The following is a 21,399-nucleotide window of genomic DNA, read 5'->3' as shown; positions in this document are numbered from 1 at the left end:
TAGGAATTTCAGACGCGTATTGTATTGTAAAAAAGAAAATCAATACGCTTTGACGTAAAAAGTTAATTTTTTTCCTAAAAGTTAGGCTACACGTTAATGACTGGAAGAACAAAATACATGAAGTAGAAATAAAACACAATAATCATTTAATATATAATATTTAAAGATTGAAGTGTAGGGGGTATGGTCTGATAATGAGTCTTCATTTATATAATTGCCAAGATGAATCGACCACACTCCTACAAGATTTGAGATGGCCTGTCTTCGGAAGGCCATTCAGGTCCAATTCTTTCCTTTAGTTCAGATACATGAACAGTCAATTTTTGCTGTCTTCAGTCAAAGCTGTAAAAGCCTCTCTCTGGTTCAGTCACAAAAGCACTCAAGTTTGCTGTCTGAGTAGAAGCTATAAAAGCCTCATATCTCTCTCTTTCTCCCCTCTTTTTTTATATTGATTGAACACGCTATTTATAGACGAGAATCAGTTAAGAAAATTTCTGCGATAAAGAAAGATTTACGTCATTAATTCTTATAATACTTAACAAAATATCACGTGATAACAAGGCGTGGTTTAAACCTTTTTCACACTTATTTCTGACGCGAAACATACAAATTTTACGTCAAAATGCGATTGCGAAACAGCCTCTGTCTGCAGTTAAAATGTCAACAGTTTAAAAATCACACAACCGGGGAAACCGACTAATGTTCAGACCGCGGTGTTTTGAAACATATACAAAAAAAACGGATGTAAATAACTTGACGCATAAAAATTGGTGTCAACAATTTGAATTTTGCAAATTCGCTGCAAATATTATGTGGTTGCAAGAAATCTACGTAACGGAATTTTACCGAAAACTTTCCGCTTATCGTTTGCACATTGGCTGCAAGGAGTGACGTAAACATTACATATGGTTACAAAGAATTTAGGCCATAGATTTTTACTGAAAATTTTCCGTTACGACACATCGATTAAAAAACAAAAATTCTCTGTGTAAACACAATATGACAAAATGGCTTCTACAGAAGAAAGAACCATTCAGTTAAAACATTGTTTAAAAAACGTTCTGAAAACGTAACAGCTTACACGTAAGTTAGCCTACAATCAAGATATAATAAAATATGGGCTACGTAATTTTACATAGAATGTTTTTTTAAAACGGAATAGTAAATTGCGACCCTAATAACATCTATAATATTGGTTTTAAACCAAAACACGGCATGGATTGAATCGAATAAAACAGCATATATTTCATCAAACATACTTGATTTGGGGTATGGACAGAAATGGTAAGAATAAAATCACTTCAAACTAACAGGCTATATAAAACTTTTAAAAAAAACACACAACATTTATGACATTTTTAGGCCATGATTAAATGATATATATAACAAAAATCTTTTTGATCTGACGGGACATCGTCTGTTTTCAACGATTATCTAAAATAAAAAACGATGTATAAAAATCAAAAGGCTTTTGACTAAAAAAAAATAATGCAGCTTGAATGAAAAATAAAGTTTCATTTACCAGATGACAAATTGTTTAAAAACGTTTTAATAAAGAAAATAAAATTCGGCAAAAAACGCAAACAAAATTGTTTAGATATAGGAATTTAAGACGATGAGATCAACACACTTATCAGTTTTTAAATTTGTCTTTAATTGTTTAGATATAGAAATTTAAGACAAAAGAAAAAAACAATAAAAAATTAAAAAAATTCGGCAAAAAACGCAATCAAAATTGTTTAGATATAGGAATTTAAGACGATAAGATCAACACACTTATCAGTTTTTAAATTTGTCTTTAATTGTTTAGATATAGAAATTTAAGACAATGAGATCAACACACTTATCAGTTTTTATATTTGTCTTTAATGTGTTTACATGTTGGCTTTCTATTTTGTGTGTTTATAATGCAGCCACTTAAACTTACCATAAGGATCCAATGTTTCACTCTCTGGCTGGTTAGCAGGATATTTGTCATCATATGGAGGGGGAATGGTTAGAGAAAGTACTCTTAACTTATGTACCATCTCTTGGACAGTCTCTAATTAAACATATTTTTTATTACATAGGAAACGCAAATATTCTTTGATAAAGTTAAGAATAAGCAACAAAATGAAAATCGAAGCAAAATGGTATGAGGTTTTAGTTAGACATAGTAGGAATATTAAAGTCCATATTGAAGTAGGTAACATTACCTATGCTCAATAGGCTTTCCTAAATTTTCTAAAATAAATATCCAATGATGTATCTACTTAGCCTTTCCCGTGTTTTCCAATGTTGCATAACATTGTACATTTCCTCGGCCTTGTTTCCTTTGAAATCCTGCACAATGCAGTAGGAACGATTTGGATCAACTGTCAAGGCTCTTCTGACAACTTCACGCCTCCAGTAATCGCTGTCATTATATTGGCCAATAAAATCGTAAATAAAAAAGGCCATGTTTCTCACTGAAATTAAATATAAATTTGCACGCTCTTTGAGCTAAATAATTAGGCTTTTAGAGTGGTGTATTTATATTGGAACAACCAAACAATTTGCTAATATCCTAATGGAAAATAATGGCTGGAACTTGAAGTACGGCGTAGAGTGAATAGCAAAGCATATACAGCAAGAAGTAATCCTTTTTAAAATTTAAAATAATAAAAAAGAAAAAAAAACAACAACAGGCTGTTGTCTATGTTTAAAAACAGAATTTGTTCCACGTCACAGGCGACCCAATAATAGTTAGGAATCGCTCTATTGGTGTAAACGCGGTTATAAACCAGACTGTTGACCTCACCGGAACGTCGGTTTATAACTTCGTTTACACCAGCCAAACGACTTCTATATATTGTTGTATATGTTGTTCAAATAAACGGTTGCTATTTATACAGGTACCTTCCAACAGTTTTGGGTTAAGAGTCTTAAACAAATCTTCAATTTCTGCATCTCTTTCTTGGGTAGCTACTTCTCTTGCAACACCGAAAACAATATCTTGGAGATTTTTACTGTATGCACCTGCTGGGAATAAAAATGTTAATTTAAAAATTGAGGTATAAGTAAAATACACTTCTTTTAAAAAAGAGATTTTCTAATAATGTAAATAAAAATTAGTCATACTTTTTACTTTCATTTTTATTGTAACAATTTTAGCAAGTTTGATGCAGTCATTATCTTTAAATAAGCACTCAGCTTGTTATAATTTATTAGTTTATAACCAAATTTGGTTTGATATGCTTAAAATGCTTCCATAAATATTATAAATAGCAACTGGCCAGCTTGTTGATTCCACATAGTTAAGATATCATCCTTGTAGGAAGCTCCGTCGCTGCTGGAATATTTCTCGTTAAAACTATTATCGCTTACTCCCAGCTTTCTGGCATATTCTGGCCAATTTGGATGATCAACTTCATCTTTTACAAGTTGGTTGAAATCTGACCGTTTTACTGGATCAGGCAATCTTAAAATTGAAATGAGTTATTTTTGTACATTTGGGTTAATTCAAAACAAAATATTTAATTCAAAGACAATATATAAAACGATTCCTTACCTGTTGGTCATATTTTGAAGTTTAATAATTTTATTTTTGTTCCAAGACTTGTTTCAAAATAACTGTAAAGTCAATTTGTAACTTTACTTGCGAATTAACTTTTACCCTAGCCTGTAAAAAAATCAACAACATAAAGAAACTGATAACATTGCGTTTGAAAAAATATCCACTATCCACTGGCATATCACGACGAATTATTTTAGTTTGACTTGTTTAATAATTAATGAAATGGAAATTATCAGTATTAAAAAACATAAGCAATAAATACTTACTACTCTTTAAATTCGCTTCCTGCGTTGCCTTCCAGGTGATAAAGACACCACAAGTTCAACTTTACTCTTTAAATGTCAAACAGTAATTTATTGTAAAGCTACAAAAAACACAATTCTAAAAACAGAAAAACGTTTTAGTTTGGTATTATTACGGTGGTTTGAAAAATATAAAAAGTTAGCCAAACATTATTTTGCATAAAACAGTTAAAACAATCACCAAATAAACATGTAGATATTTCAAGAATAGAAAACCTAAGTTTTGAGTTTTAAAGCATTTAGATTTTAGAAAAAGAACCCCAACTAATACAATTCACATAATAGCACAAACAACAATTTCTGTTGAAAAAATGGCACAGCATTAATAACGGAACAACACAACTTTATGCAAATTAACATAATAAAATTATTTGTGTGATACAAAAGTGCCTTGAATAAAATTAAAAGATTAGTTTGTTTCAAAATTCTACAAAGCTCATTATTGTAAGACAAAGTAAGCTTTTTGGTTTTATGAAGAAATTTCAGTTAATAAAGCATTTCTCTTAATTTGTTCCACTATAAATTGTGTTTCTTAAGTTTATGTTAATTTAATTATAATGCTTATATTTGAAACACAAAATCTTAAACAAAGTAGTGACATAACAGACTTCGCCACACCTTAGGGCGCATAACATGGTAGAAAACATAGAGCCAAGAATTTAGTTTATTTGTCCTTATATATAAGTCAGATGTCTGCTTAAAAAGTCTAAGCACAGTAGTTAATTTGTCCATATGAGTTTTTTGTACAATTTGAGTATTAGTTTTCAGAAAAAGTTGTGTTTTGAATTATGCTTTCATTCCGTTGTTCAGTTGACATTACTTCTCTAATATTTCGAAGATGATGTCCAATGCTTACGGGAGCTGAAAGTAAAATAAAATTGGGAATTACTAATCTATCCAGATTTGCAAGAGAGGCACAACAAAAATACATTAAACTTATAAATAAGCGAATATTTTACACTTAGCCCCAATTTTTTTTAAATAAACAGTTTGTCTTTTAACATGAAATGCACATAAATATATTCATAAATGGCAATAAAAATCACTCATCGCTAATAGATTTCAACACTAACATTCATTTTCAAGTTGCTATAATATGTTTTTAGGATAACACATGATAAATCCAGCGACATTATGGTCAACGGTTTTTAGGATAATAGCAAAAGATCTTTCACAATCTAAAAAGGAATTTAATTTTTCCTTAACGATCTTGGTTGTTTCTTAACCCTTAAAGGGCCAGTGGTACAAATATAATCCAACACAAAATGTAATACCTCAATTCCATTTATGTGGTCTAAATTTAATATGTTAATGCCCAATTATTCTGCATAATATGCCCACAGCAAAAGCTCCTACATTTGGTTGTCTGAAGAGATTACGTCATAAGTTTAAGAAACCTGCTGTTTTCGCTCAAAAAATTATGAAACTCAATTAGTATCCAAATACATTAGAAGGGTCATAGCGATTTTTTTATATATATATTTTCTCATGAAAAATGTATTCCACTTTTTAAATAGTACACTAGTATTTATTAAATAGTACACTAGTACTTTTTAAAATTATGAAACTCAATTGAAATCCAAATTCATTAGGAGAACGGTCATAGCAATTTTTTATATATATATTTTCTTATGAAAAATGTATTCCATTTTTTAAATAGTACACTAGTATCAATAAGGCCTTTATAGACCCCCTAAAACAGTGGTCGGCAATTTTATTTTCCGTGGACCAAAATACTTATTTTGGAGCTATTAAAGGCCCCCTCTACCTGAAAAATATACGACAATAGGAACGGATCCAGGATTTGGGGGTTAAGGGCATAAAATGTTCAGTAAGACATCACCAAGTTATTTCATAAAACAATTAATCTTATAAACTGTTGTTCTTAAAGCGAAATTGGAAATATGCAGCCCAAACCTAATCTAATAGTACAGAAAATATGATTTATTTATTTTAAATTACTCAGGAGGTACAAAGATATTAAAATATTGCTTTAAATAACTGCCTTTATAGTTTAACAGAAAATGGACTTTGTAGTCCTGGCATGTCACACAGCGCAACATGCCATAGTAAGCATTGCGCTTTTATGATGAATAGATTTAATCAAACTATCGAATATTCTCAAAAATAAGCCTAATTAAAAAATCTTAGCCAAACCATTTTTAAAATACAGTACAATAGATGTATGGCTATCAGGCGGCACACAACTACATGATAAAAGTAAATATTTATAATTACCCTGAGCTCCACTAAAAGTGACACAAGGGCCCACATTTAGGTCGTGGCATACAGTTTGCCGACCACTGCCCTAAAACTACCCAAGGCGGTCCATGGACCCCAGTTTAAGACCACTGGCCTACAGTTATAGAATCCCCCCCAAAAAGTAAAAAGTCAACATTCTAAAATAAAAATTTGTGACCTGAATTTCTTACCAATTCCATTAAAGCGAGCCCAACGCAGGATTGTTTGGTATTTTCTTTCCATTGTGTCTTCTTTATAGACACTTGCAAGTCGGGTAACTTCGTGTGCTGGAAGATTAAGTTTCATTCTCGCCAGTCGGGCCCATTGTTCGCCGCTGTGTTCGTGAATAAATTGATAGATTTCGCGGGCCAAAATAATTTCTGCAAATCATAGTAAAGTCAGGTACACCATACACGGATCTGCAATGTAGCTTGATAATGTATGTCAAAGCCGAAAATGTCGAGTAAATCAACATCATCCTGATAAAAACATTTCCATCTGCATTTAACTAATATTGATACAAGTGTGTATCGAAACATCTTTATCAAGTGATGTTGATTTTTTTTCCTTGTGGTGACGAGCATTGTTTGCCTAAATTATTCGGTTTTTAGTCGTGCCTTTAAAGTAAAATGATGTGTTTGGCTTACTTTTTGTGACATGTGAATGCCATTCTCATACCTGTCTATTAACAAGAATAGTGACTATCGTGATTGCTTTTTAACGCAATATAGAGTTCTTGCCAAATCAAAAGAAAACTGTAAACACAAAAAATGCTATGATCGAAATTCATTACTTTTTAAAATAATAAACAATCTAAATGCCTAACACTGGCTTTTCCTCACTAAACAATGTGCTTCACACTTCTAAATTTTTTTTTAAATTGTACAACAAAATTATTTCTGACAACTGTAGTGTGTAACATTTCTGCATATTTTGCAATTTAAAAATAAGTGTGTTAAACTTTGTTTATAAACAAGTATTTTTGTTTGAAATTGATCTTTAAAAAAATTAAAAATAATTTATTACTTTATTCTGATTCCGATTCCTCTATTCTATATAGCAAAAAGTATACAATCTGATGGATGCCAAATGACAGTATTACTAGACTTAATGAAGTAAAATGGATCCAATTGATAATTGCAATGCAATTCTTTCCAAGATAATAGGCTGAAACTTTTTTTTTCCTTTTTTTTCAGTGGGGTAGCGTTTTTATCTTTGTTTTTAAACTTAATACCATACCTTTACCTTTTCAGAATTTTACCTTGAAGTAAAAAACTTTATGTTGGATTGCAAAAATTTTAATTCAAAGTTTTATGATTCCTACAATTTTAAATACCAGACATGCAATAATATTGAAGAAATAGTTTTTAAAAAATACTCAATTCACACCATTTTGGAGATTAGGTGGGAAGTCTGTAATACATCTTTCCCGACCAAGGTCAACCTCATCTAAAGCACCTTTTAGTAATCTTTCAATATCGTCATCAGATTTCCTGCCTATATAACAGCGAAAGCACAAAATAAATCTGTTAAAAAAGACACCAACCTATTTGCTTATATCCAAATTAGAATTAAAAGTTGTCTGGTTGGAGAAGATTATACAAACATTTAGTTTAGTTTAAAAACCAAATAGATATAAATATATATACTTAAAGCAAAAGTACAGTTCAAAACACATTTTATTTAAAAACAAAACAGATTTTGATTTTCGAAATACAGGCTGGTAAGTCAGGGCCGGACGTATCGGAGTTGGACTCGGGTTTATTTTAACCGACTCCGCAGCCCTGGTTTCAACTACCGTACTACATAAGTTGATTGAGTATTGTAATCCTTTAGATATCAAGCAATTTTAATCCTAAATTATTTAGATTTTACTTCATAACAAAATTTATACCATACTCAAATTTTTGGCAAAAACGGTTACAACGGTTTTAATTAAATGTTGTCGTGCTAGAAGAAGAAGTGCAGTAACATTTTATTTTAATCTTTTCATTTTGTAGCACTAAACGTGAACAAAAATATTTGCAGTTTGTTAGTTAGGTCCACAATAAAAATTTTCATGCAAACCAATATTTTCACAAGTATTCATATATCAGTACCTAAAAACATTTGCCATCTTGAGAGTGTTTGGTATTTCCTTTCGGTTATGCCAACATCTTTTCGCGAATTCACAGCCTGCAACTCATGCTCAGCAAGCCCGAGAAATCTTACAAACTGAAACCACAAGTCTGGGGTGCACCTGTCAATGTGTCCGTAAAAAATCGCCGGCAATCTGGGTTCCTGCCTGAAATTTCGCAAAGTTTAAAAAAAAATATCAAAAGCAGGTGATGTTTTACAAAGCTGATTACAGATGAGTGCTTGTTTGTGTGTTTTATGCTGTAAGAAGGGTTCGGTTGTACAATACCATCGCAATTTAACTGTAAGTGAAAGGTTCTGAAGTTACCCATATTTAACAGTTGGGGCGTATTTAGGGGGGCATGCTTTTTTATCTAGATATTTACTCAAAATAAAACGTTGTGGCCAAAAAGTGATGGTGTCTGGACTCCAACATAGAAAGTATGGTAAATGCAACCGCAAGTTTTTTTAAAGGATAAAACCACCTCAAAATATATTCAATAAGCACTCTGACTTTTTTATATTAAATTAAACAAATTTGGTGCAGTTTTAATCTTAGATGTACTAGTTCAACTTAATTTTATCAAGTTTTCTCCATTGATTTCAAACTTCTTTATTCATCTTTCCAGACCAGTGAAAAGTCTATATCTAATGAAAGTTGCCAGTATGGCAGAATGCTGGCGACTTATCGACTATGTCAGCCAAAGAATCAGCCTGAAATCCCAAGAAATTGGCAAACAAAAAAAAAACCAATGTTTTTTGAAATATATATTTCACAAAAAAAAATTTGTGTTGTTTTCACACATAAGTTATATCTAGGAACTTTATGCCCTACACAATTGGCAGGAATTGATTTTGTTGTGCCATTTTGACATAAGTTACAAGTGCATGTTGTTTAGTGGGAAAAATGGCAGTCTATATTCATTTAAAAAGGCAATCCTGATAGTAAAATTGATAAGTATAAAATTCACATGAGGATATCCAGGCTAAAATGTTATACATTTTTCTCTTTATTGTACAAACGGTCATTTTGACTGCTCGCGGTATTTCTAGGTATGTCCGTAATTCTAGTGTTAATATATGTCTATAACAGTACAACTATGTTCAAATATTTACATTCCTAATTCATACCTGTTAGTCATATTATGCTGCTCCCATGCATTGATGGCATGTATTGAATACAAAGTTTAAAACTAAGGTACAAATGGAACAATGTTAGTTGACAATGGCTGCAAATTATGAAAATTCTGATGCACACCATAAATAACACCGGAACATGAAACTGTGTGGGCTTGACTGATTTTTTGATATTAGTTCCTCTTTCTGTTAACTGTTACATCTAATAAACTATAGCAATCAGAAGCACATATTTTAATGAATCATATAAAGTTAACAAATAAAATTTGTAAATATCTTCTAAAAACATAACAAACTGAGTGGAATGTTGGAGTAAAAAACGACCAATAAGAGTTTCCTGTATCAAAATTGGGCGCTCTTTCACTATTGTACGTAAAAATAAATAAAAAAAAATTTTTCTTCAAATGCCGCATACCACAACACAAATTGTTTGGGTTAGGGTGCACGTTCGCGTTTGGTTGAGGGTGGGTCAAGTTATTATTAATAATAAACATAATATTACTTGACCCACCCTCACCCAAACGCTAACCCGCACCCTAACCCAAACAATATGCGTTGTGGTATGCGGTATTATTATTTTTTTTTCTTGCATAACTTTTCACGTACAATAGTGAAAGAGCGCCAAAATTGTTACAGTAAAAAAATGACACCATCTCTAATACCATTTAAACCATTATAGCCTGGAAATATTGTTACATCAAAAAGAATTGGTTAAATTAAATAAAAAATAAATTTTCAATAATGTTATTTATTTAAACTTTTTTTCTTTTTTTCCTTATTTATTAAATTATTCAAATTTTCCAAACCTGCTAATGCATTTAAAAAAATACAATTTATTTTATTATTTAGACCGTTCATGTGGCCAATATTAACACAACGAGAATACAAGGACGAGATTGTACGTTCATGAACCAAAAGTTTAAAAACTTCTATTTTAACTAAATATTTAGTTCCGTTATTTGGAAGAATGTAATCTTCGCAATTCTCATTACTGCGGGTTGCAAAATGGGAACTTCCCTAAATCAAAAACAATAGATAAATTTAACAAGAAACCTACAAAGAAACAATATTAAAAGCGGAAATATCAATAATATTGATACTGACAGCACCAACATAAAGATGCCAAATACGCAGTTATATCCACCACAGAATATTCCCTAACTTCGTCTGAATATTACCGAAAACTATAGCTGTCGGAATAGTCCTAAATTCACTGTAATAATGCTTAAATGGCCTGAATAACACTTAAAACTGTAGGAAGAGGATATGGAACGTAAGCGGACTATATCTGCAGCTTTGATGTCGTTGCTTGAGCATGTGGGGCGCAAGCTACAAAGGAAGACTTATTGCAAACAAACGAACGACAAACATACAATAATTTACCTCCGCGATCGGACTCCAGAAGTGAACAATGAGACTGCTAATTTTGGCTTCAAACGCCAGCGCTTAAATAACGCATTCCAGCTGGCGGCAATTAAATTTCGTGACAACACGATACAAAAATACAGGAAATTCTAAGTAATTCACGAAACACGAGTATAGCAATATGTTGACAATTTGATGAATTCGCACAGGCTGATGTGACGACGTCACAATCCAACAGACTGTTTCGATTGAATGACAAGAGTTTCCACCCGGTAAAAATATGGAGCAGCGCAAGCCGCTACAGTCATTCTTTTTCAACAGCGCCGTTGGGTCGCCGCAGTTTTAGCACTGGACTGTGTGTTCCTTTTTGGGGTTAAGGTAGACAATCGATTATTTATAATTCGGGTTAGTGAGGAATTTATTAGGAGAGCTAGTGATAAAGCTGGGGGTAAGGTTTGTGGTGTAGGTAGAGAACGAGCGTCTGTATTTGGTATTTAATGTGTTCGATTGGCGTGTGCTAAAAATCTGCTAAAGTCGTTCTCGCATATTTCTTTCCTGTGCATCCATATTGTTAACTTAATCCCTAACGCATTCGTTTTTCCTGGACGTTAGTCGGATCCGAATTATACTGAAAACCAGTCAACTATGCACGCCTTACTGGCGAAGCGTGTTTTTACTGCGCTGTAAGCTATTTTCATTGAAAGCGAGCTATGCTGAATTCTTTGAACGTACAATAATTTTTTTTAGCGACCTGGCTGTATGCACTTTAAAATTTAACGAAGGTTTGTTTAGATTCGATTTAGCGGAGTTCAGATAATTCGGTGATCATGTCTTCCCATGTTAAAATATACATTGGAGACCCCAACGTGATATGAATACGAAATTATCCCTTCTGAACTAAATTTTATGCATACTGTCAGGCAGGGCTACGGAGTCGAAGTCGGACTCAGGACTCGGACTTTTTTTAACCGGAGTCGGACTCGGGTTTATTTTTTTAACCGGAGTCGGACTCGGGTGAGTTTTAACCGACTCGTGTATATGAATTAATTTGGTTTGCTAGCTCAGGTTCTCGCTTGTAAGTATTTTTAAACTACGTCAAATGATACTAGTTATGATTTGTTGAAACCTTTGTTACCAAGATTATGCAGTGTTATTGCTTATTAAACTGACAAATTGTTTTAGTTATTGTTGCGAAATTATGGCCCTTTTTTGAATATTTTTTAGGGTGAAAATATTAAGATCTAGGTTGAACGTACACTTCTCGGGATATCTAATCTCAAAACCAATAAATGGATAGATTCCATCTCAACCAGCACTTATAGAAGTCGTTACTTCTAAAATGTCAAAGCCACTGCGGCTATTGTCTCTGGTCACGTGTTATGGTGATTGATGTTTATATCTCACCCAAAATAACCGGACCACTTTGTGTAAAAACCATTCGTCACCGTTATGTTTCAATAGAAGGAAAACAGAGTAGAAGGCCAAACCTTGTGCCAATTCCTTACATAACCTCATTTGTAACAGCAAGAGAGCATTCTCTGGGTATTATAAACCCATGATTTTCATGGCCTTTGATGCCTCATTGACCTTTCAGACGGTGTGAGATAACCGTCATGTAGCCCACATAAAGTTACTAGCATGCGGAGAGTAACTTTCTAGAATGACCTTTTGCGCCAAGATTATTATGTCTTCTATTTAGGGAACCCATCTAATGAGGACTGGGCGAGTTAAAGAGCGAAAGACTTTAATCAACCAACTACAGTTTTGCGATTTGAAATTCGAACTGCGTTGTAAGACGATCATTTTCTGCCGGATATTCAAAATTGTTTTAAAATGTTTGTTTAATTGTACCTTTTAATAACTATTTCAGACGTTACATCGTGTCATGCAATTAGCTACCCCTGGAGTTATTCGTTGACCGCCAAGACGGAATCCACGAATCCGTTTTGCTCTATTGAACACCACGATCACCAATAAATGGTTTCCATATTGCACAATTGTCCGACATTTTGTGGTTGCTGGTCGAATCGTGATCGGATCCTGGGATGATTCCAAAGAAGAAGCGCGACCAAACGAACTGTTCGGAACTTTTTTCGTGTTCCAGGGGGAGGTAGCTGATGTAGAGAACGAACGTCTGTATTTGTTATTTACTGTGTTCGTTTTGCATGTGTTAAAAGTCTGCTAAAGTCTATCTCGCATATTTCCTTTCCCGTGCATCCTGCTTGTTAATCCCTAACTCATTCGTTTTTCCTGGAGCAGAGTCGTATTCAGGGTACTTTTTAATCAGTCGAATGAACGCAAAAAATGTATATCTCATCAAGGTAGGTATTTTGACCTTATACAATATTCAAGGTGTAAATTTATGAACTTCAATAATAATTAAAACTTTTTTAAAACCTATGTTACCTTCTATCTTCACAAATCGAATACTAGCTTAACCACCAGGAACTATCAGGAGTATAAAAATACGTGGAAAGGAAGATTTAATCATGCCCTCGAAACCCTGAAAACACAAATAATACACCTATGGAAACGTCGCGGCACACCGGTTGCGGAACACTGTCCTAAACTAGGCAAAATTACTGCTAGCAAGCAAAACATGATACGTAACAAAGCATGATACGTAAGCAAGGCGATTGTTACGTTTGGACAACCATCCCGGCATCCGTAACACACGTTGGGAGGCGAGAAATATTTCGGAATGGGGTAATCACTAGGGCCATTTTTATTTTAATCTAAAAAATATTTTTTTTAACTTTATTTTTATTAAATTGTAACTTTATTTTAACCTAACAAAATTGATTGTTTGTACAGGCCACAGTTCTTCCTTCAATTGATGCCAGTTACTCAAACATAATATTTTGCCAATTTCAGACCCAAACGTAATATTTTGTCGCAAAGTCAAGGTGTTTTAAGGTTTATGAAAAGTGCGTCGGGTTTTTCGGCGATATATTTAGCTTGCTTAGGCATTTTTGTATTAGAGTGTCAGTAGGCTAGTCCTAAAATCCAAACTGTTGATCTTCAAAAAGACCACGTTTATGAAGATGAAGTGTTTTATAAGAACTGTTTAAATACGTAAAATAAATAAAAAATGGACAATTTGCAATAACAGTTACTGCTGATCCAAGTTGGCATTGTGACATTATTCCTGCTTTTATGGGTTAATATGGTTTAATTGTGTCGCAGTTCCTGATTTCCAATGCTTCCACGACGATTTTTACAAAAATTACTCTCAATAAACGCAAAAACTTTGTCAAAAGCCATAATTTGACAAATTTTGACTTTATTGTACATTTTGACTGTATTGCAAATTTTAACTTTATTTTAACCTCTAAACTTCTTAGAAACAGTCCCCTAGGTGCTAAAAACAACTTTATTCTATGATTCGTGGACAGACGAGGTCCTTAAAAAATTTTAACTTTATTGACTTTTGCGGGCCCTAGTAATCACACTACCGGTACCCATAAAATATCATTGTAAATATGTTATTTGCATTTTGTGATGGTATAATAGGTCTTGGGAGTTGTTTCGAAAATTATCTAAAGCTACAAAATACAAAGCACTCGCCTTGGCCGTGCCAAGTATCGGGCGACGTAACACATTTGAAACAATGTACAAGCTTGATTAATTTATTCTCTTGTTAAAACTTTGTGTTTATCATTAAACGTTAATGCGCCAGAACCATTTTTTTTCACTAATTTAGTGGAACATGTGCAACAAAAGGTTGAAAACCCCTGGCAAAGGTGGTCAAAGTGTCCTTTTATTGTCGAAGTATTTAAGCACTCATACGAACTGTCAACGAAAATAATTTTGTACAACAGTACCGATCAGCAGGGGCGCCCGCAGAAAATTTTCCAGGGGGGGCATTCAGGGGTGTAACCACAAAAATCAAAAAAGGGGTCCTGAATTTTCAACTTAGGGAATTCCCCTATTTTTCGCCTGATGTTAATGAATAATGACGTCATTAAAACAGTGAAATGACGTTATAGAATGGTGATTGCAAGACGTGATAGAAAAAAAAACAGAAACAGCCAAATACGTCCAGCAAAAGCGAGCACGTGCGTCGTCGACAATCCTGTCAGGCGCCAGCTGCGAAATCACGATGTACAATCGTTAACTTTAGGCAAAAAAACAAACCATGAACTTAAAATATGTGTGTTTAATTGTGGTAGAATCATACATAATTCGACTATCAGCAGCGCAGTTTTCAAGTTCCACGTGCAATACTAAACGAAGATCGTTTTTACCGGGTGTTATTATGCCACGATTGGCGCAACATCTGCGCCGAGCTGTGTGCCAAGTCAGCTAAATTACAAGATGTGGTTGAGGGGAAATAAGTTGTGTCCATTGCGCACTTAGCACGTGGCCTTAGACTTAGAGAATGCTTAAATAGCATAATTTTGCGTTAACTATCATTACTTAAAAATTTATACTTTAAAACGAGCACTACAGTTACCATTATACCTCCTTTTAAGATACATTTAAACAAATGTCGATGTTACACCAACATCGGATATAAGCGCAGAGACCGAACAGCGAGAAACATACTACGTATAACTTGACGTTTCATAGCGAGAAAAAAATAAATAAGGTTTGACTTAGCGTTGTCAATTGTCGAATACTTGCTAATCAGTCAACCTAAACCAGCGCTTCTCAACCAGTGGGGGCCATAAGAACATTTTTGGTGGGCCACAGACCAATTTAAAAAGCTAGATTTAGTTTTGTAGCGAACCAGCGTTTGTATTTGTTATTTACTGTGTTCGTTGTGCGTGTCCTAAATGCTTGGTTAAGTCGTTCTGGCATATTTCCTTTCCCTGCATCCTGCTCGTAAACTGGCCAGTTTTAATCCTCGACGCATTCGCTTTTACTGCAACGTTAGTCGTGTCCTTTCTACTGCAAAACAGTCAACAATGCACGCCTTACTGGCAGCACGTGTTTTTACTGCGCTGTAAGCCATTTTATTGAAAGCGAAATATGCTAAATTATGTGAATGTACAATAAATCTATAAGCGACCTAACAGTATGCTCTTATGCTCTTTAAATTACAATGGCAGTTTATTTTAGTTTCGATTTAGTGGAGTTCAAATAGCACGGTGGTCATGTCTCCCCTGTTGAAATATACATTGGAGACCCCGACTGAGATATGAAGACGCAATTAAACCCTTCTGATTTAAATTTTATGCATACTGTCAGGTTGCATAGAAAGTAGGGATGTTCAAAGTAGAATATCGAATCCTTCGAAAATCCAATTCTGCCGTTTATTTCGGGTAATTGGAACCGATATAATTTAATGTTTTACCGCCGATTGTTGCGCCTAATTGTACAAACGCGTGTGGTAAGTTGGCCTGTCGCTGCGGCGACCAATTTACAGTGCTTGCTTTAAATGTAACCTGGTAGTGCAGTGTCGGCGTTTTTTTCGGGCGACCAATTACCGCGTCTCGCGATAACGTTCGTCTAATAATTAAGTGCCAATCAAGCATTATTGGGCGAGCGACTAACGTGTAATGTCTGGTGTGGAGTTCGCAATTGCCCTAAATGCGTTAAGTTGCAAAAGTAATATTACGTTGTAAAACGTGCTGGCCGTCTACAAAATGCGCTATAGGGTCACTTAAGGTCAACTTTAGGCTAATATTCAGCGAAGTTATGCAGTTATGAACAGCGTAATTGTCAAGAATTCGTTATGTCAATAGTAACTTTGTATTCTTTTCAGTACATTATTTGACTGCATAACATATCATGTTAGTCAAAAAAGAAGCACTAAAACCCAGCAATGCTTTAAAAAACAGGACCGAATTGCTTAAGACTTCTGTGTTCAATGTTTCATTGAACTCACTATTGGCAAAAATAAAGTTTTGGCAACAACCTGGACAGTTAATATAATACAGTTTATAGAACTGCTTCAAATGACAGTTGTTAAGAATGTTAAACATATGGGGGATTTTTTTATTATAATGTACACATGTTAGCAAATTGTTTGGCGTTTTATTGCTGTGATTGTGGGCCCTGTGGGGTAGATTAAGATTAATCCCTTCCCCAAACAAAACCAAGGTTAGATAATTTAATAAAAATATACTAGGATTCGATATTCTGGATTCGTTATTCTAGATTCGAAACCTATTATTCTAGAATACCTTGGGATTCTACTTTGAACATCCCTAATAGAAAGTATGAATCATTTTGGTTTGCTAGCGCAGTTTCTCGTTTGTAAGCATTTTTAAGCTACGCCGATCAGTTATGATTTGTTGAAACGTTTGTTGACAAGTTTATGCCAACGTTATTGCTCGTTAATTTGATGTTTGATTAGATGTAATGCAGAGAAAAATCGTTTGACGCTTTAAATTGTTAGTTACGCAAGACTGTTATAGTTATTGTTGCGAAATTATGGCCCTTTTTGGTAAAGTTTTCAAGGTGAAAATATTACGATCGAGGTTGACTGCGAATACCTCTCGTGATACCTAATCTCACAACCAATAAACGGATAGATTCTATCTCAACCAGCACTTACAGAAGTCGTTACTTCTTAAGTGTCAAAGCCACTGCGGCTACTGTCGCTGGTCACGTGTTATGGTGATTGATGTTTTATATCTCACCCAAAATAACCTGATCACTTTGTCTGAAATTCCTGCGTCACTTAACCGTTATGACAGGGGTCGGCAACCTTTTTCTAGTCGCGGGCCAAAACCAAACTCAGAAAGGTCTCTGCGGGCCGCACAAAATGTTAACTTATAATTGTTTTATTAACATGTTAGAACTGTGAATCAGGCGGGGCTCGGATCGTTTTTCCACTTGAAAATTACATTTAAGGAGGCAGTAAAGTGTTGACGCAAAGCGAAAAAAAGCGTTTGTATGTTTTAAAATTCGAGTTCACACGTCGTCATCTATACTACTCATGAAAAGTGTAATAAAACTACTTTAAGGGAACGCGATAAAATTGAAAGGTAACCTAGCTCAGTGTTTGTTAACCTTTTGTAGTGAAGGCACACCTGGCGAGCGAAGCGAGCGCGATTTTTTTTTTTGGTTTATAAACATTTCTTGCAAGTTTTTATTACATTGCCGAAAACAAAAAATAAATAAAATGATAAAAAATATATGTCCAATATTTTAGAATACGCTTTTTTTTCGCAACGCAACGGTAAAGAAGCGCTGATCTAATTCAAAAGGCAGCATCAAAAGGTAAACAAACCGGACGTAGAAAGGTCATTCGCGCGAAGCGCTAAAAATTTTTTTTATCATTTTAGGTGAATTTTGTTATTTTTTTAAGGTGTGCGTTGGATTGATGTCATTACAATGTGGTGCGACAATTTCACGCTAGTATTTAGCGGGCGAGCGGCATCACTTTTTTTGCGAGTTTAAGTTGATAAAAAAGTTGATATGACATTTAAACGTAACTTTTCCACAGCATCTCCGATAAACAAAATTCATGACCCCCCCCAAACAAAAATCCAGGACCCGTCCCTGGTCAAAGCTAAACTTTTTCTCAAATATTTACACAAATGTTCTTTTGCACGCTTGCTTGCACAGCACTTTAAGACAGGGTGATAGAAGCGATGGTAAAAAGTGAAGTTCGATGTTGTGACCAAATGACACAGGTCGGAAGGTTGAATTACCGATGTTCACAAGTTTTAGGCACAGAAAATGCGACAAAATATTTTACAAAATGCCATATTTTAAGGAGCACAGGGCTTCAGATAGGCCAGTGTTTCGTAACCTTTTTACTTTGTTGCGCACCTAGAGAGATTTCAAAACGTGGCGGCGCACTTTGCGAGCGAAGCGATTGCGAAATTTTTGAGGTGTACCTGTATTTCTCTTAAATTGCTTGCAACTTTTTCATTAAATAGGCTTTATAGTGGCATATTTTTATAGAGACTCCAGCCTTGAGACCAAAATAAGAACAACATCAACTTCGGAATAAAAGACAGTTGGAATAAGGCGTAAATAGGACTAATACCTAATAGGCGTAATAATGACGAAATCGGAATCAGACATAAATGGCCAAAATAAGGCATATACAACCTTTTATCTACCCCCACCACCACCATCCTTAACTATAAATAACTCCCCGAATATTCTTAACCCTAACAGAAGTGTAAACACCACCAACTACCCGCCCGTAAGCCCAAAGCAGGGGCCAAAACAGCGGCGCCCAAATGTTGACAGCAATAGGCCAATGCCAAACAGATGTACCCCAATCATCCCATACCCTTTCCCTACAATATTGGGCGTAATTTTGGCCATTTAAGTCTTATTTCGATTAATTTGGGGCTTGATTTGACATGGTTAGGTCTTATCTAGACTATATTTAAGATCTTATTCTGTCGTGGTCATTGCTGCGAATTTGGCGTTATTATGTCGGTGGTCTTAGTACTATGGTATCATAGATTATCTGATTTAGACATTGTTGCTTTGTTGTAGGTCTTATTGTGTTTTTTATTTGAAAGTAATGTGGAATCAAAGAGCTAAGCTTAGAAAGTAAAATATACATGTTTTATATGTTAAATTATGTTTTCCTTTTGCTCGCGGCGCACCTGGCAGCCTTCCATGGCGCACCGGTTGAGAAGCGCTGAGATAGCGGGATTATCTGTCTGTTTTGGTGTTCCTTAAAAATGTCACCCAATCAAACAGCAAAGCAGTTTTTATAGTAAACTGCAGAATTTTCAAGATTCATATTCAAAACTTCAAAGGTCTGTATATACGCACCGAGGTCCGCCAATTAAGTAGCCGTTTATAAGCTGTCATGTATAGTTCCATATTTCGGTCTTGTAGTGAGTATATATTCTTGATGACTTGACTTAAAAGGTGTACTTAAGTCATTGTTTTCAAATAGCTTGACTTGAGACATTTATATAAAATAGATTGGTGCTTTTCAACCCGTGGGATGGTACGCACTTGTGCGGATAAAAAAATTGTTTTGGACGACAAACGTTGTGCGGATAAAAATGATGCATATTATTATTTTTTATGTGTAATACAGTAATCAAAAAAGCTGGTGCGCCCACTTATGCGTTACAGGCACAGTAATATAGTCTCGTACGGTGGTTCATTGCAGCTTAAACTATTTTATTTTATTTCAGTCAAGGCCTAACCACACGGTTTTTACACAAACCTTTCATTTTTATTTCACAAATAAAACTAAAGGTTGCAAACTTATACTGTGCTTGTTTCGTGCGGATGGAAATTTTCCCCCAAAAAAAGGTGCGGATGAAATTTTTAAGCACTGAAACGGGTATATAGCCTACGTCAGTTAATTATGAAATGTAAAAATCTAACTTGCTATTTTTTTCATTTTTAGTGTTTGCTTCGCGAAATATTATTCAGAATGGAACGTGTTGAACGATTTTATAAGTATGAAGTTTATTTTGGGTACCGGTTCAAAAAATGTGACTTGACATAAATTTGACTTGTTATTCAATCATTTCAAAATCTCTTGTTGGCAACACTTTTATGTTTACAGCTGTTTTGCGTTATTTCTCAGCCCGAGGGACTGTTTGTTTGTGTATGGTGCAACAAGTTCATGTCTTGGAAGAAATACAATCCACCGGCACAGGAATTTGTACATTATAACCTACGGCCATACAACACGTTAAGCTAGATAACATGCTTACTTTCGTCGTAGTTTGGGACAAAATAAGGTTCAATACGACACAAGCTAGAACTTTTTGACTTAAGATGTACCGAACAAAAAGCCTTCAGTTGTAAACGCACTCGGGCAACAAAGGAGTTATACTTCAGCTTATTCAAATTAAATTAAACCGAGTTTATAACGAGAAATTAAACTAAATTATGAACTAAAATTAGCCTACTATTAACTTATTCACAATAAATTTAGACAAATCGCAGTTTTGTCATAATAATATAAAAGGCAAATATTTATTTGCCAAGATTGAAACCTTTTTAGGCTGGTAACCAACTAAATTACCAGGTACTAGAAACTTGTTGTTACTAGGTTATTGGACAAAGTAGCAATTTCGTTATATATGTAACTAATTGGACAACACTAAAATTACAACAGACAAGCAAGTTACAAGTTGGATTTCAATTAGAATTAACGGCATAGTACTATAACAAGCCTGGCTGAAATGTTACCTTAAAAAAAGGTCAGTGTTATGCTAGTTTCAGTTGCATCCTCCCGTCCCGTTTTGTGGAAGAATGGCTCTACAGCAGATTTTGGAGCGACGCCTAAAAACGTTCTTTGATTAATTAATGTTACCAAGGTATGACAAGAAGCTACGTCCTTTAAGGAAGGTAGTACAGGCTTATTCAGTAGGTATTGTCTATAGACTCCATACGTTCAGTCGTCAGTAGATTTGAATTTCCAACTACAACTGTAGGCTATTGATGCCTCAACTTAATTCCTATAGAGGCCTAAACTTATTTCCATGACGCCATTCCATAGTTAGCTAAAAAAAAAATTAAGTGCAGAGCTTATGTTTTTAAAGGCATCAATCTACAGTTAACAGAAAAGTTAGAAAGTTAGTTAACATTACTGAAAAGGAAATGAAGAGACATTAGAAACTTTTAAAGTTTTATCTACTTCGGTAGGCTACACTATGCACGGATCTATAATGTAGCTTGATAATAAATTGCAAAGCCATTTTTGGCTTTTTGGCTTTGCAATTTATTATCAAGCTATTTATCTACTTCTATATGGGCTTTGATATTTTTCCTACGTCTTTCAGTATGTTGTTTCGTTTTGCAGGACTTTAT

The 21,399-nt window shown here is 34.3% G+C and overlaps 1 protein-coding gene across 3 annotated transcripts; it reads right to left on the bottom strand.

The window, feature by feature from the left end:
• Positions 1 to 1,025: 1,025 nt before the first annotated feature.
• On the bottom strand, positions 1,026 to 9,640 carry LOC146147015 (uncharacterized). 3 transcript variants are annotated; one of them, XM_083387356.1, is made up of 7 exons: positions 3,802 to 4,598; positions 3,530 to 3,640; positions 3,255 to 3,439; positions 2,878 to 3,000; positions 2,253 to 2,447; positions 1,928 to 2,041; positions 1,026 to 1,434 (listed from the first exon to the last, which is right to left on the bottom strand). In XM_083387356.1, the coding sequence occupies exons 2-7, from the start codon at positions 3,538 to 3,540 to the stop codon at positions 1,424 to 1,426; spliced, it is 639 nt and encodes a 212-aa protein (XP_083243482.1). In that variant the 5' UTR covers positions 3,541 to 3,640; positions 3,802 to 4,598; the 3' UTR covers positions 1,026 to 1,423. The 3 variants fall into 3 exon arrangements, 2 of the variants coding, with proteins under 2 accessions (XP_083243482.1, XP_083243483.1); XM_083387357.1 differs by having other exon boundaries at positions 2,878 to 2,997; XR_014494789.1 differs by lacking the exons at positions 1,026 to 1,434; positions 1,928 to 2,041; positions 2,253 to 2,447; positions 2,878 to 3,000; positions 3,255 to 3,439 and adding exons at positions 6,270 to 6,458; positions 7,468 to 7,575; positions 8,178 to 8,362; positions 9,325 to 9,640 and having other exon boundaries at positions 3,802 to 4,698.
• Between the last annotated feature and the right edge of the window lie 11,759 nt (positions 9,641 to 21,399).

Source organism: Ascidiella aspersa, chromosome 4 (genome assembly GCF_963924565.1).
Source record: "Ascidiella aspersa chromosome 4, kaAscAspe10.2, whole genome shotgun sequence".
NCBI classification, from domain to species: Eukaryota; Metazoa; Chordata; class Ascidiacea; order Phlebobranchia; family Ascidiidae; genus Ascidiella; species Ascidiella aspersa.
The sequence above is the reverse complement of the archived record's forward strand: the minus strand, read 5'-3'. Positions and strand labels throughout refer to the sequence as shown.

Excerpts from the sequence above, each read along its gene's own strand:
- LOC146147015 (XM_083387356.1), bottom strand. Across the intron at positions 2,448-2,877 it reads TAACCCAAAACTGTTGGAAG|TGAGAAACATGGCCTTTTTT; the intron begins GTACCTGTATAA and ends ATTTAATTTCAG. Across the intron at positions 2,042-2,252 it reads GAAAACACGGGAAAGGCTAA|AGACTGTCCAAGAGATGGTA; the intron begins GTAGATACATCA and ends ATGTTTAATTAG.